General features: G+C 52.0%; 7 protein-coding genes across 7 annotated transcripts; 4 read left to right on the top strand and 3 right to left on the bottom strand.

Moving 5' to 3' along the window:
* Positions 1-614: 614 nt before the first annotated feature.
* Positions 615-1,376, bottom strand: MRS44_004440 (uncharacterized protein; the record flags this gene model as incomplete). The annotated part of the gene is made up of 5 exons (XM_046275635.2): positions 615-660; positions 799-806; positions 858-1,017; positions 1,137-1,161; positions 1,229-1,376. 5 exons carry the CDS (start codon positions 1,374-1,376, stop codon positions 615-617), a joined length of 387 nt encoding a protein of 128 aa, XP_046136431.1.
* Positions 1,377-1,903: 527 nt separating this feature from the next.
* Positions 1,904-4,575, top strand: MRS44_004439 (uncharacterized protein; the record flags this gene model as incomplete). The annotated part of the gene is made up of 7 exons (XM_065622205.1): positions 1,904-1,931; positions 1,980-1,992; positions 2,047-2,092; positions 2,573-2,705; positions 2,759-3,258; positions 3,359-4,331; positions 4,463-4,575. 7 exons carry the CDS (start codon positions 1,904-1,906, stop codon positions 4,573-4,575), a joined length of 1,806 nt encoding a protein of 601 aa, XP_065478277.1.
* Positions 4,576-5,286: 711 nt separating this feature from the next.
* Positions 5,287-6,070, bottom strand: MRS44_004438 (uncharacterized protein; the record flags this gene model as incomplete). The annotated part of the gene is made up of 4 exons (XM_065622204.1): positions 5,287-5,447; positions 5,496-5,654; positions 5,707-5,831; positions 5,904-6,070. The coding sequence occupies 4 exons, from the start codon at positions 6,068-6,070 to the stop codon at positions 5,287-5,289; spliced, it is 612 nt and encodes a 203-aa protein (XP_065478276.1).
* A 270-nt stretch (positions 6,071-6,340) lies between these two features.
* On the top strand, positions 6,341-7,924 carry MRS44_004437 (uncharacterized protein; the record flags this gene model as incomplete). The annotated part of the gene is made up of 4 exons (XM_065622203.1): positions 6,341-6,581; positions 6,628-7,463; positions 7,662-7,715; positions 7,766-7,924. The coding sequence occupies 4 exons, from the start codon at positions 6,341-6,343 to the stop codon at positions 7,922-7,924; spliced, it is 1,290 nt and encodes a 429-aa protein (XP_065478275.1).
* Positions 7,925-8,392: 468 nt separating this feature from the next.
* On the top strand, positions 8,393-9,567 carry MRS44_004436 (uncharacterized protein; the record flags this gene model as incomplete). Its single annotated transcript, XM_065622202.1, has 3 exons — positions 8,393-8,618; positions 8,666-9,466; positions 9,515-9,567. 3 exons carry the CDS (start codon positions 8,393-8,395, stop codon positions 9,565-9,567), a joined length of 1,080 nt encoding a protein of 359 aa, XP_065478274.1.
* Positions 9,568-10,622: 1,055 nt separating this feature from the next.
* MRS44_004435 (uncharacterized protein) lies at positions 10,623-11,501 on the bottom strand (the record flags this gene model as incomplete). The annotated part of the gene is made up of 3 exons (XM_046273648.2): positions 10,623-10,712; positions 10,766-10,866; positions 11,144-11,501. 3 exons carry the CDS (start codon positions 11,499-11,501, stop codon positions 10,623-10,625), a joined length of 549 nt encoding a protein of 182 aa, XP_046136436.2.
* Positions 11,502-12,280: 779 nt separating this feature from the next.
* MRS44_004434 (uncharacterized protein) lies at positions 12,281-13,630 on the top strand (the record flags this gene model as incomplete). The annotated part of the gene is made up of 1 exon (XM_046280940.1): positions 12,281-13,630. One exon carries the CDS (start codon positions 12,281-12,283, stop codon positions 13,628-13,630), a length of 1,350 nt encoding a protein of 449 aa, XP_046136437.1.
* Positions 13,631-14,191: the final 561 nt, after the last annotated feature.

Raw genomic sequence — 14,191 nt, 5'->3', positions numbered from 1 at the left:
ACCCGGTCGCGCCTTCCTTCCTGCCTAGGTAACTGTCAATCAGGAAGGACCCCAAGCAAATGGGAATTTGTGTCTACCTCTACGCGAGGCCCAAGCCTTGATATCGACGCTCAAAGAGTCAAACACTCATAGCCTCCGTTCTTTAGACAGCTCTAGGCATCTCAGCTCCAGCCTGGCGCGCGCGCTTGGTGTGTTGATGGGTCGCTTGGCGGTTTGTGGTTTGGTCGGCTGTTCCTCGGAAAATGCCGGATGACACAACGTTGGGTGGGCAGATGCGTCGTCGGACATGACTTGAGGGGTCTGATATCATCGGCCAGCAGCGCAAATTCAATGCTCAATTGGCGTCCATGTCAATTAAGATCCTCCTAGAGCTAGGTAAAGCTCGAGAGCTTCCAGTTTCTCATCTAGGACACGCATTGGGCACGCCCACAATGGCACCAGTGAAGGGCGAGGCATTACTCATCATTGACAATCTCACATCACCAGACAGCACAATCTCATCAAGGCACACAATCTCAACAATCAGTCAATTCGAGTCTAGGGAACATGTACAAGGTATCTCCGGGAGGAGCTGTCCGTCAGTTGTCCAACACATGACCAGTCTAAAGATTCGCTTAGGCGACCTTGTCCTTGTTGTGGTAGTTGACGCTCTCGTTCCAGCTGTGGCAGGTTAGCAGTTTGTCCTCGACATTCTACGGCAAACGTGAAGCTCTATTGGTCGAAGCTGATGTCGAGTTCAAGCTTCGCAGAGCTCTTCCAATGTCGAGGTTCATCGTTCGGGAAGTCGTAGTAACTTACAAGAGAGTCTGTGATATTGTTAGCATTGTGCAATTGACCCGTAAAGAATCCAAACTGACCTTGTCGCCATCACCCCACTGGTAGTTCTTGGAGCGGATGTTCTGGTAGGGGTACTCGGTACGCTCCTCCAGAGGAGGCATGTGGTTCCAGTGGTCCCAGTGCTCGTTCCAGAGCCAGTAGGCGTTGGCACCGGACAGGGCGAGGGCGGGGATGACGCCGCTTCCATCTTGTTAGCTCTTGTTCGTACCAATGCATCGCGGCCATGTCGTCTTCAGCTTCCGATCCTCCGAAATCGACGCTCGGCTCGTAATTCACTCAATTCTCGGGTCGGGACGTACAAGATGGAGATCTTCTTCCAGAGCTCTGCCAGCCGTCAGTAATCATGCCCAATGCATCCAATTGACCCGGTCCGCAGTCGTCGGCGACTCACCAGTGGTGCCCTTGGCGTGCTCCTTGATGTGCTGGCGCTCCTTGATGAACTCGTTCTCGGCGGTGCTGGCGAAGCGGCGCTGGGCAGGGACGCGGAGCTGCGCGGAGACGCGCGAGGCGGTGCGGGTGAACTGTCGGGCGGCAGACATGGTGAACGCTGTTGTTCGTTCGGTTGACGGGTTGATGGTTACAAGCCAAGTTTGTGATCAGGTCATTCTTGGACGAGCTCGGTTAGAGCCGCCAATCAGTGCTGCCTCAATTGTAAGGTTCGAATTTTTCTCGCGGGTGACCGAGGGCACGTGATCTCGCGAGGAGGCCGCGAGGTTCAACACCACGCGGTGGAGCTCCTGCGTCATTGTAGTCAGCAGCCGCGATCTTCAACCCTCACGCGAGCAATGCTGTGAAGATCACGACTTCGAGCCACTTCGATACCGCGATGCTTTGAGTTTTTATCTCTCTCGTGGTCCTCTTTGCCCTCTCATACACATCTGGCGTTCTTGAATCCCGCCAATTTGCCCTTGTTTGTGACCTACGGCCGAGTTCCCCCTGTCCTCCATTACCCCGTCTTCCAAAACGCTGGAGATGATGTGCATCACCAGAATAACGCCCATCACGACCCCTGCAGAGACTCTACTGTGAAATATCCTCCCCGAGGCTCGAATTGAGCATTTCCACGATGGCATTTCGTCTTACAACATGGAATGGTGAGACTCCTCTCCAACTCAAAGACTCACTCACTTACACATTCCCAGTCAACGGCATCAGGTTGGTACTTCTTTGTCAAGAGACTGAGGAGTTCTAATGCCTTGCTTTCATCAGGAATCCCTTTGGTTATCAACCTTGGAGAGAAAAGCGAACCTTCCAAGTCAGTCTTCCCCCAGTCTCCTACGCTACGATCCTTCCTCCCTCAGTTGAAGTTCCTTCCCTGCTTTAAAAAGCATCGGTCTAGATACAGCCTAAATCTTGATCATATTGCGAATGGTTAGAATAAGACATGGGTTAGATCCAGGCTGGGACCCAGATGGTGCTCAGGCTAGAACCTAGATAATACTCAGACTAGGGCCTGTATGATTTCCAGACAAGGACTTCGATGATGCTTGGACAAGGTCCTTGGTTATGGTCAGACAGCGACCTGGATGATACTTGGCCAAGGACTTAGATGATCCTCAACCTAGGTCCTAAATGATTCCTAGACAAGTATCTAGGTAATACTCAGACTTAGGCCTGGGTGATGCCCAGGCTGGGATCTAGATGAGGCTAGGACTGGGACGATTTAGACGATGCTGAAGCTGGGACTTGGGTCATATCCAAGCTGTCCAAGTGCAAGTGTTGACTCTTTTCACAGGCCATGTTCGATATCTTGGAAGCAGACATCGTTGTCATGCAAGAGACTAAGATCCAGCGAAAGGATTTATATGATGAGATGGTCCTCGTCCCTGGCTGGGACGTCTTCTTCAGCTTGCCCAAGCACAAGAAGGGTACAGCTCTCCCCTTACGAAGCTTCCAAGACCAGCAAGCTAATTGGCCCAAGGATACTCTGGTGTCGCCATCTACACACGAAACTCCAAGTGTGCCCCCATCCGAGCCGAAGAAGGGGTCACTGGTGTCCTTACACCACCCAAGTCCACGACCAAGTTCCGCGATCTTCCTCCCGACCAGCAAATCGGTGGTTACCCTCGGCCAGGCCAGCTCGACGGCATCATCGACGAAGCCACTCTCGACTCCGAAGGCCGCTGTGTGATTCTCGAGTTCCCGGGGTTTGTGCTCTTTGGAGTGTACAGTCCCGCCAACCGTGACGAGTCTCGGGATGACTTTCGCTCAGGTTTCTTCCAAGCACTCGATGTGAGGATACGAAACCTCGTAGCAGAAGGCAAGCAGGTCATTCTAACGGGCGACTTGAACGTTGTTCGCTCTGAGATGGACTCGACCAACGTCGCTGAGATGTTACGCAAAGAGGACATAAGCTTGGACAGCTGGCTGAACATGCCCGTACGACGCATCTTCAACCAGCTCATCTTTGAGGGGAACGTGGTTGGAGAGAGACGAGGGCCGCGAGGAACCTGTTCTGTGGGATTTGTGTCGTTGCTTTCACCCGGAACGAGCAGGCATGAACACCTGCTGGGACACAAAGCGAAACACACGGCCTGCCAACAACGGCAGCAGAATCGACTACGTCTTGTGCAGTGACGGCATCAAGGACTGGTTCACATTTTCCAACATCCAGGAAGGCCTCATGGGGTCTGATCACTGTCCTGTGTTTGCTACGTTCGCTGACAAGGTAACTGTGGAGGGTAAGGAGCGTGCACTGTTGGAGGTCCTGAACCCCCCTGGGATGTTTCGAGATGGCGAGCGTCAGCGTGACTGGAGCTCCAAGGACCTTCTCCCTTTGTCTGCAAAGCTTATCCCAGAGTTTGACCGACGGCAGAGCATTCGCGACATGTTCACAAAGAAGACGGGTCCAAGCCTCTCCCGACAAGACTCGGTCAGCACAGATACGCCCGCAAGGCCCTCAAGCTACGCAAATAGCAACACACCTACAGCGTCAGCAGAACTTGACCAGGTCACAAGCTCACAGACCAGCATCGCCTCGTCCAGGCCCAACACCATCGAGACCACCAGCTCCAGCCAGACCCAATCCCAACCGAGCACGAAGAGACCCGCAGAGACTACGAGCACGGCACCAACGCGATCCCTCAAGAAGAGCAAGACTACGACAAGCTCCAACGACGCCAAGAGCAAGCCGCTAGCCCCGGGCCAAAGAACCCTGCAGGGTTTCTTCAAGCCGAAAGCACCAGCCTCCCAGCCCGACAAGCTAGAGCGAGTGGCAACGAGCTCTACGCCCCCTCCAACAAAGAAACCGGCAGGGTCGTCAAATACACGGACCAACCTACAAGGGTCATCTTCATCAATGTTTGCTACCACAGCAGGAAGGACATCCGAGAATAGCAAAGCCACCACCGATGGCGAGTCGTCTGACAGGGTATTTGACCCAATCGAGGCCAAAGAGTCTTGGTCAAAGCTGCTGGGCAAGAGAGTTGCACCCCGATGTGAACACAATGAGCCCTGCATCAGCCTGACCACCAAGAAGCCAGGCGTCAACTGCGGTAAGTGAGCCAAACGGATGCCATCCTACGATTGGCAACGTGCATGATGTGGCGTCACCGTTGCACAACGTCGCGAGTACATGGCTACAGGCAGGTACAAGGTCAAACTCTGAAGCTAACATTGATTACAGGGCGATCGTTCTACATTTGCCCACGGCCGCTGGGTCCGTCTGGAGAGAAGGAGAAGGGGTCTGAGTGGCGGTGCGGTACATTCATCTGGAGCAGCGATTGGAACGGGCCATGAGATGGTCGAGGGCTTCCACCCCTTCTAAGGTGCTGCCAGCGACGTCAAGAAAGGACGGCATTTGTACATTTATATGGAGTACTGGCTAGGGTGACGCAGATACAGCCGGGTCCAAGATACCTACCCAAACACAGCCATGGAAGTTCAAGATACCTCATGAACACTCGAGGATGCCTGTCTAAACACAGTCATGGAAGTTGAAGATGCCTGCCTAAGCACTCCAGAATACTTGCATAAACACAGTCAACGAGGTTCAAGATACCTGCCTAATCGTAGTCAAGAAGTGTGCGTGGTTGCTTTGGTGACCCCAGTGTTTCCCAAAAGCAAGAGCGACCGACCCACGTCGACGGTTGAATCTTAGATCATGGCATCACGATATCACGCAAGCAGACAGAAAATTCAGTGAATGACCTTGTTTAGGTCTTCACCCTGGGGTAACGCAGAAGCGGAGCCGGTGAACTACCTGGGGCATTGCTGCCCAAGACTAGCTACTTGAGTACCAGAGTGAAAGACCATGCATCCCATAACCATAACCATCGCAGAACCTGGTAAACAAAGGTGAGATCTCAAGCTATACTACCGCCATCGATACCTTTCCTCCAAGCGAACAGGAATGCCACCGAGTGCTGGTGAAGGCCGTGGGCAGCAAACCCGCACAGATTAGTAGAGGAAAGTACAATGCGATACCTTCTCGCTACACCCAGAGGTACATTAACCCGAGGGTTCCTCTTCCATTCTTCCGTTCGAAGCATTGTTGTTCGCGGCTTCCTTCTTCTTCTCGATGTAGTGAACGAGAGCTTCCTGGGCCATGAGCTTCCAACGCTCTCTGATTTCAGGAGTCTCACTGAACCACATTTGAGTAATGGTCTCGCCTATACAAACGTTAGACAAGCTCGCATATTCGTGAAAAGATTGCTTACAAAGTTGCACATGCGAGATTTCGGGGCGCTGTCTGCGAATGTCCGGTTCCTTTGTCTTTCTGTACATGATCCATGCATTCTTCGAAAGGGAATGAGCCAATCCATTGTCCAGCGTCAGGAGGACAGAGGGGACAGGAACATTGTCGACTCCGGTAGCGTCTAGTATCATATTAGCAACGTCTAGATAACCGCAGTTGATACAAATACATACCACGGGCAAAACAAAATCTTCCATAGGTCGAGGTATCGGGCGACACACCCGGAGGCATGGGGCAGAGGCGGAACTTTCTTCTGGCCTTGTCATGAAACACCATGACGGGCTGCTCAACACGGCGACTGCGACGATTAGATCATCAAGACTCCTTCAATCACAAGTCCACATGCCTGAAGTTGTCTGCGACATAACACAGATATTGGGGGTGCGAAAGGTCGTTCAGGAAGATGTGAACATCAGACCGATCCTTCTGGTACACGAAGCTGAGGGGGACGTCCAGATAGGGCGGGCTGAGAAACCCTTCCGCAGTACATCGGGGGTGCTTCGCCATGTCCTCCATAGAGATGTTGTCGGGCGCCATGGCTGTAGGTGTTGGGACGGCCTCGATAAGGGCGAGGCTTGTGACCGATGTTATGAACTTGGGAGGGTTGTGTTGGGCAACAGAGCAGTACGCGAAGGTTGGGTTTGTCACCTACTCTCCAATGTTTTCAAGGCAATGTAGTTTGGCAAATTTACCTAATCTAAGCAGAGAACAATCGGAGGCTTTATCGTATTGTTGTCTAAATTACCCAAATGGGCCCTAAAGAACAATAGAAGCACAGTTCTATTGTTAGAGCTTTAGGCCTAAGGCATGCGGAGTTTTAGGGGCCATGCCATCACGGACCCGGCTGCTGGTCTGTTCGCATTCAACCTTCGCATCACAGAGATCACCAGCATGGAAAACTCATTCAGCTTCAGTCCCCTGTGGAGGGAGATTTCCATCGCTAAGAAGGTTGACCCTGCTCTCAAACCTCTTCACGGCATTATCCTTCAGCGAGCCCTCAGAGACATCCCCCTACCGGAATTGGAGAGCAAAAAGCTCCAGACTGAAGGTATGTATTACACTGTTTTGCTTGCATTAACCCTAACGCTTTCTAGACATTCTTGAATCGGTCGCCTTTCTGATCCCAGACCTACTTTCAGACCTTGCTGAGGATAATGACATCCTCAAGAACATTCGAACGCTCGCTGCAAGGGAAATACCAGGAGAAAAGCCTTCGGTCATCATTCAGGCGAGCATTTCGATGTGGTATGCCGAGGCCATATCGTCTTTCCGCAAGCATTACCAACCTGGCACGAATGACACCATGGAACTTGCTGGCCTGCCTCGGGGCATGCCTTGGGAGCATAGCCAGTCTGAGCAGTTCCCATTCGCCAACTTGGGTTTCATTGCGATGTTGGTCGTAGGCGAAGTCTGGGAGAAGCCTGCCGACCTCAAATTTCGATCTGCCTGCCTTATCGCCCATACCGCCCTTGCTTTCCTCTACATCGCCCACATCCTTGGGGAGCATCTCGCGGATTATCCGTGGCGTAGTCTCTCTACCTATGTCGATGAGCAATCCGCCACAGCACTTCTTTTCAAGATCTCACTCTCAATCGTAGCCAAGGGCTACCGCTTGTCTCAGCCGTCGCAGGCGCCTGCAATTGAATTCAATGTGGCTCCCAATACCATCAGAGTGTCGGGTCAGGGAAGGAAGCTGCTGGTCAAGGTTGCAATGGACAACGAGTGGCGATCTGTCCCATTCTGGCATCCCTATCGAAGAGTGCCTGGTTCGCCTTGGAACAACTACATCATGAACACCCAGCTGCCGACCTTCCCTGTCAGCACTCCCCCGCCTCAGGACTCCGTCGAATACCATCTGCCCTGCTCAGCTTTCACGTTGACTGATGGTTTCGAGAATGCATACGAATTCAAGCGTGTCGAGATGGATGTGGTAAGTTTCCTCATAATCCTCACAAACAGTGGCTGATATCTTCAAGGATGTACCTGGAAACGAACGGTCGTTGGCCGACCGAGAGGAACGATTCATAGACCTCGCCCAGCTAGCGGGGGGACATATCCGGGCATGAGACTGGACGGCTTGGTTTGTTGTTCCGTGTATTTCGAAGGCATCACGCTGACCTGATGATAGCCACCCAACGAGATCGATGACATTAGTGATGAGTACCTGTACTTCACGCCAGCGGTAAGTACTTTGTCATCCAGCAATAGTTCACGGTCTAAATTTTTATGCAGGGCAGGACACCCCGTTCGGACATGGGAGGGTATCTTACCCTCAATTTCTTGAATGCCGCATGCCATGCATGCCAGTTTCTCGAGGATGCAGACGCGGATGACGATGACTTCTATCTGATGACGTTCACACATTACATAGAGAATGGCCAGGGTGCTTGAAAAAAAAAGGGGCAGCAGAGGTACAGCAGAGGTGCTGAGGTATCGCTACAGAGTCTAGTCTATATCACAAAATTGCATGTTGACGGTCACACTTGTGTTGCATGCGTAAATTGGAAGCATCGGGCAGCCCAACTTAGGTTCATGACTACGGCCTGTCTACCCCTCACTGCCATCAGCCAAGCCTCCTGGGTACGTACTTGCTGTTCCAAAAGAGGAGGTTTAAGTGCACGGACCATTCCCTGTTCGTTGCCTGACCATCGGTCGGCCCCACCATCGTCCTCTGTGGATCTTGGTGGTCGCCAAGAACAATCCTACCGGCACCCCTCTACACACCCTTGCTCCTCACTCCCTCACCTCACTGCTTTAAAAAAAAGCAGCATCCTCCCTCTTCTACCATCCGGCAGCAATCATCACTTCGCTCCATCCACATCGGCAACTCTCAGCTTTTGAAGCATTTACCTCGTCAACATGGATCGAAACACGCTCGCGCAGAGCCTCGTCGGGGTTCCCGTTCAAGACCTGCTGGCTGTCCTCCCTAACAACACCCTCCGTCATGTTGCTACCCAGCTCCACCCGAACGGCCCTCCCGCTCATGAAGCCCTCGAGTCGCCCAATGCTGGTCAGGCCTCGGGCAGCCAGGATGCCTCTGTTGGCCGCGCCAAGCGCCCTCTGAATGCCTTTATGGCTTTCCGCAGTAAGGACCCTTCACATTTGCGATGAATGTTTGCTAACTGTCGGAAGCCTACTATCTGAAGATGTTCCCCGACGTTCAGCAGAAGACTGTTTCTGGCTTTTTGACCACGCTCTGGAACAAAGAGGCTCAACGCAACAAGTGGGCCCTCATTGCCAAGGTCTACTCCTTCGTCCGCGACCATCTGGGAAAGGGCAAGGTCAACTTGGCGGCCTTCCTCGCTCTTTGCTGCCCCATCATGCGCATGATCGATCCCACCGACTACCTTGATACTCTGGGCTGGGTCGTTCAAGAGAGTCCTGAGGGCGTGATGGCCATCACCCAGGTCCAGGACGACGAGCATTCTGTTGAGTCTACCAGCGCCCCCGATGCCTATCCCACCTCTGAGATCGAGCTCCTTGCCTCCCTCGTCGAGTCTGGATATCTCCCTGAGCATGGACCTGGCCTCGTTCAACTCATGAGCCAGAACAACAACGGTATCATGACCCTGAGTGTCGACAAGGTTGACAAGAAGAAGGAGTTCATCGATGCACTCGTCAAGGACCCATACCAGGCGACGGAGCAGATTCTTGGTGCCGTCTACGACCATGCCTACTTTCAGCGCATGTCGATCTACTCCTGGGAGACTCTCGACCTTGGGGATTTCAGTCACATCCCCATCACTATCCCATACCCACCCACCAATGAACCCTACCCTTTCCATGACGATAACCGCCCTGGCGTTCCGACTTCGATGCCCTTCGACGCTCACTTTACCCCCGCCCAACGCGCCTACGAGAAGCGACTCAACGAGGTCGCCGGCGCCTGGGACATGGATGACTCTTACGTCGCTGGGTACATTGCCGAGATCAGTAAGTCACTCAGTCTCCATATCCTCAATCGTTTCTTGATTCTGACAGCCTTCACAGACCCCAACGGTGAAGTCTATGGCATCTTCAGTGAGCTCCAGTGAGCTCCAGTGAGCAAAGCAGTCACATCGATGGGATTCATGTAAATCATGGGTGATGGGGCAAGGGTGGTCCAGGATTTGGCTGGGACTCGGTCACTTTGATTCTAAATCAGCAATGAATTAGGTATGCAATGCAATCACTTCACAAATCTACATGGCAATTGCAATCATATAAGACATGTGAAGGTGAGAATTACAGACCACCTACCTAGTGACTGATCAACTACAGCTTGTGATCGTCAATGAACGGACCGATGGTGTTGTGATTGATAGAGCCACCCCTCAGTGAATAACTGCTCACTGCCTGGTAACAAACGTGGCTGCCTAGGCAACAGGAAAAGTGAGGCGGAAGTGAGGTGAGAGGAAGGTGAAAAAAAAAAGGTGAGGTTCTTGTATGCCGGTGCCAGCCAGCTGTCAGAAACTGTGCAGGTGCAATGCAGCAGCCATGAGCGTTGAGTCCAGTTTGCCATGAGGTTCATGTCAGAAGTCACCAAAGCGAGTGGAGTCGTGGGCCCTGAAAGCCTCCGAACGCCATGTGCCTCGAACCCTCCGACCAGGTACCTGGTGGCCCACTTTAAGCCAGGCTACCTGCCTTCACGCAAAGTCTCTGTGCACGAGCAGTCAAGACGGCCCTAGCCCAACCATGACCCGAATCCTAACCCCATCCTAACCATAGCTTTATCACTATAGAATTAACTTCCCTTGTTGAAATTGACGCTGGGAATAATGTAGCAGGTACCTACTTCCTGGGGTGGATGGCTTCCACCACTCAACCACGTTTAGCATCATGCAAGGGTCTGTGAAACCCCCCACACGATCGATCAGCCCTACTGTGTGACGGAGCAAGCGTATGGCTTGGCTGACATGGATGTTAGAGATGGCACTAATACGGAAATAGCGCTGTCGTGGGAGGCAAGGTCAGCCACACAGCAATAGCGTAAGTCGAGCCCCCCATGCAAGAGATGATGAACAGAAAGATGAAGTCAGATGAGGGTGGTCGCGGCGTTCCTAGCCATGCTGACCAGGAGCTGGCTGATCTCGACCAGGGATGGACTATATTATCCGCCGCCAGCAAGGAGTGCCATGACGTTTGTGCCGTTAGTCTTCTCAAACTGGCCATTGCACCAGTCCCGACACAGACTGGCTAGCTTTAGCTTGCAGTTTTACAGTACCAGGCACGCATAGAGACATCACTACCAACCTCCGAGGGCTTGCAGGTGGGGCGTACAATGCAGATCCCATGCCAGTCGGCGCCACCCAGAATGGGCAAATTGGCTTGCTTGGGGCCTGAGAGATCGCGGCCTACAGCATGAAACAAAGAGTGGGGTTGGAGATGCGAACTACAGGGGAAGCCATCTTCAAATCCTCACAGGGAATAAAAGCAAATGAACGTTCTGGGATATTGATTCCATTTAATAAATCCCAACTACCTCGGTCCTTCTTCTCCCCGAGCTTCCTGTTCTTCTCGCAGTTCTTGAAGGAGTTGCTGAAATGTGGGTCAAGTGGTCGATGGCGGGAGTTGATGAGAGGTCGGATCAGCTCTCAATGTCAATAAGAGGTATCTCGTTTGAAATCGAACCTGCTTCAAGGTCTGCTTGAAAGCGCTGCCTGCGAAATTCCTCTGCTTGGCAGACCGATTTCCAGATCACGATCGCCGTGCCAAAGCTCAAGCCGGAAGCCCTGCCCAATTCCTTACGCTTCTCACCCTCAGGTTCCTGGACCGCCATAAAAAAAAGTCCAATGGACAAGAGAAAGATAGCGACCCCAATAACCCTCAGGAGCGCGTTAACAAAATTGCCTAAAACCCTCTCCCAGACCGTCTCTCTGCGCCTGAGGGTTGGCTCAGAGATGGTGGGGTTGCTTGGAGGGTGGCACATGCGCTCGACCATCTCCTTCTCCTTAGAGCGTACCATGTCTTTCTCCTCGAATTGAACCATTTCGATGAGGATCGTGTGGCGGAAAGTCGTATTGGTAAGTGTTGTGGTAGTAGTGTGAGATGGTGGGGGTCGCAATGTTCAAGAGTGATATAGTGGTATTAAGTTGTCACAAATGTCAATCCAAGAGCGACCTTTTTATATAAAATGAAATCCAAATGACTTAACTAACAAATCTATGAGATGTAGAAGGCCAGGAAACAGCGCAGAAGGCCTTGTTCTTATACCTCCTGTTTGGCAACCTCCTTCTAACATTATCTTTGTTGGGGTGACTTGAGATGCACGCTGAAAGCATCGCGGTTGAACTTTGAGGCAGTATGCGCCAAAGTGAAGAACCCTAACCGCCGCCTTGATAACATTTGCTTAGAGAAAAACTTGAGTTTTCCGTGGATACAAACGCAAGGACGGAACGGCGATGACGAAGGATGTGCAAAGGGATCGCAGGTGTCGTGCACCAACAATATCTAATAGCCTGCAAGTCATGGGAAGAATCTAAAGTATGAGCCGCTCCATGAGGCGTGCGAAGGTGTCGGGCATGATGGGTTGCTGCCTTCTCATCGACTCCAGTCAGACAGTCGGGCAGGAATCCCTCGACCGATTTGTCCATGCATTTTCGAATTCTCAGCCTTTTCTTAGACTGCATTATTACCTATATACGGAGTGAGGAAACCCACATTTAGGTGATTCTTAAGTTAGGCTATGAAGAATACCCCGATACTCCGCCTACAAAGGTAGAGTTCCCCAACAAAAGCATCTTCCCCCGTCCTAAACACGGATCAAAAATGTACTCTCTTCTCCCAACCATCAATTCATCAATCGAACTACTCAAGTTCAGCACTACCCTCATCTCACCATCTCCGCCTGTCGTCTCTCAGTTGAAGCATCGCTATATCGCCCTTCGCAACACAACACTGGGGCCCTCCGGCGATTCAATACTCACCACCTTTCTCACCACCGTGACCTTGGCCAACATGGTCCACTTGGAGGATGACGATGAAACCGAGCGACTTGATCCCCCTGGCTGGAAGGACTTCATTCCGATTGTCAGACTTCTCATTGTTCCATACAATCCCATCATGGAATTCGCAAGGAATGCTGGTCCCAACAGCACGGCCAATGGTGTATTTCTATCCCTCTATATCACCTTTTGGTTCGGGATGTTTATCTTCTTCTTCTGCAAGGGATTTCTGGATGAGACGACCGGGGACGTCATTGTGTGCAGCTCTATCCTCTGCTATCTGGTGGCAGGATTCTGCTATTCCTTTATTCTGATAGCGAATCAGGTGAGGCGTGAGCTCCGGCCTAATACAAGGTGGACGACATCAGAACACATGAACAGACTATTAAGCGGCACGTGGTGGTGCTTCACTCTGTTCGTCAGATTGCTCTTCACTCCTTACATCCGTATCACCAACCAGGGCAGGAAAGGGATACTGGGAATGGCTTATTACACAGCCATGGGCCTTTGCCTCGCCATGCTCTACGTGGGATGCCCTTTCTTTTTTGTCGGGGCCCTTCTGGATCCTCCGTTCAACGAGATAAGACGGGATTATTGGGGGCTTTCTCGCATTTTCTTTTTCTCCTCTTCTGCTCTCTACTGTCTGGTCCTTGCGACTACCGGGCACTCTGGTCACCTTCTCTGGCGGTACTTTACTGCTGCCATCAGATTCCTGCTCACTCCATATAGCTTCCTCGTCGCCGAAGCAGGAGGATCCGGGATCGTTCTCACAGTTCATGCTATTTTTGTTTGCCTCCTCGTCACATGCTTCCTTCTGCTGTCGGCTTGGTTGTTTTACCTTGCTCTTCTGGATCCCTGTATAAGCGATGCGAACAGGATCGGCTTGTGGTTGGCCTCCATCGTCTCCCTTCTTGTTGCTGCTTGCATGTACGTTCTTACCCTTGCAACGGCGATTGGGTCCACAATGGAAGACTGGCATCTGGAGAAGGTACTTGTCGCTTCCCTCCTTGGGCGGCTGGGTATTGAGCCGAGAGCGAGCTCACTGAAGCCTAACCCCAAACATCAACGGGAATCCTCCCCGGCCCCCTCTGAGACGATGGGTACGGCATCTGAACCAAACCCTACCACGAATCCCCTCACCTCAGCCCATAACGATCAGCTTCTTGGGGGCTAAGGTGGTCTTGGATCTAGACAACCCATGCGGCTTTCAGGAGGGAGGGTTGGATTGAGGCTTGCACGATGATTAGGAACTAGAGCCTGGTCTCAGCCATGTACCCGGCCACGTTGGAATCATCCATATGCTAAGCCCTGGCGATCTCGTTGAATCACTTCTGATTGGCGTGTTGGAGAATTGAGTGTTGATCATTAGCGCCCAAGGTTGCATTAGTGGTAGAAATTCGAAGAAGCAATCAACGCTCTACTAGCGCCATGCGAGGCACAGCTGGTCACGATTGTCATTGATATGCATGCTGTCTTGGTGGTGATGAGAGATGTTACGATACTTAAGAAACAAGGCTTGGAGCATCGAATGAGAATGCTGCTCATCATGTCACTAAACTGCGTGTTGGTCCTTGGCGCCTTAGCTGGTGATCAATTTCAAGAAGCAATAGACGAGCTGCTAGCACCATGCGCGGTACAATCTGTCACAATTGACAATGACATGCCGGTGATGGCGATGGTGATGTTGGTGGTGATGGGAGATGCACGATGGCTTCACCGGCCTCGGCATTTGATG

This window comes from Fusarium solani (assembly GCF_023522795.1).
Source record: "Fusarium solani strain SB1 chromosome Unknown bctg00000002, whole genome shotgun sequence".
Classification (NCBI taxonomy): Eukaryota; Fungi; Ascomycota; class Sordariomycetes; order Hypocreales; family Nectriaceae; genus Fusarium; species Fusarium solani.
The sequence above is the reverse complement of the archived record's forward strand: the minus strand, read 5'-3'. Positions and strand labels throughout refer to the sequence as shown.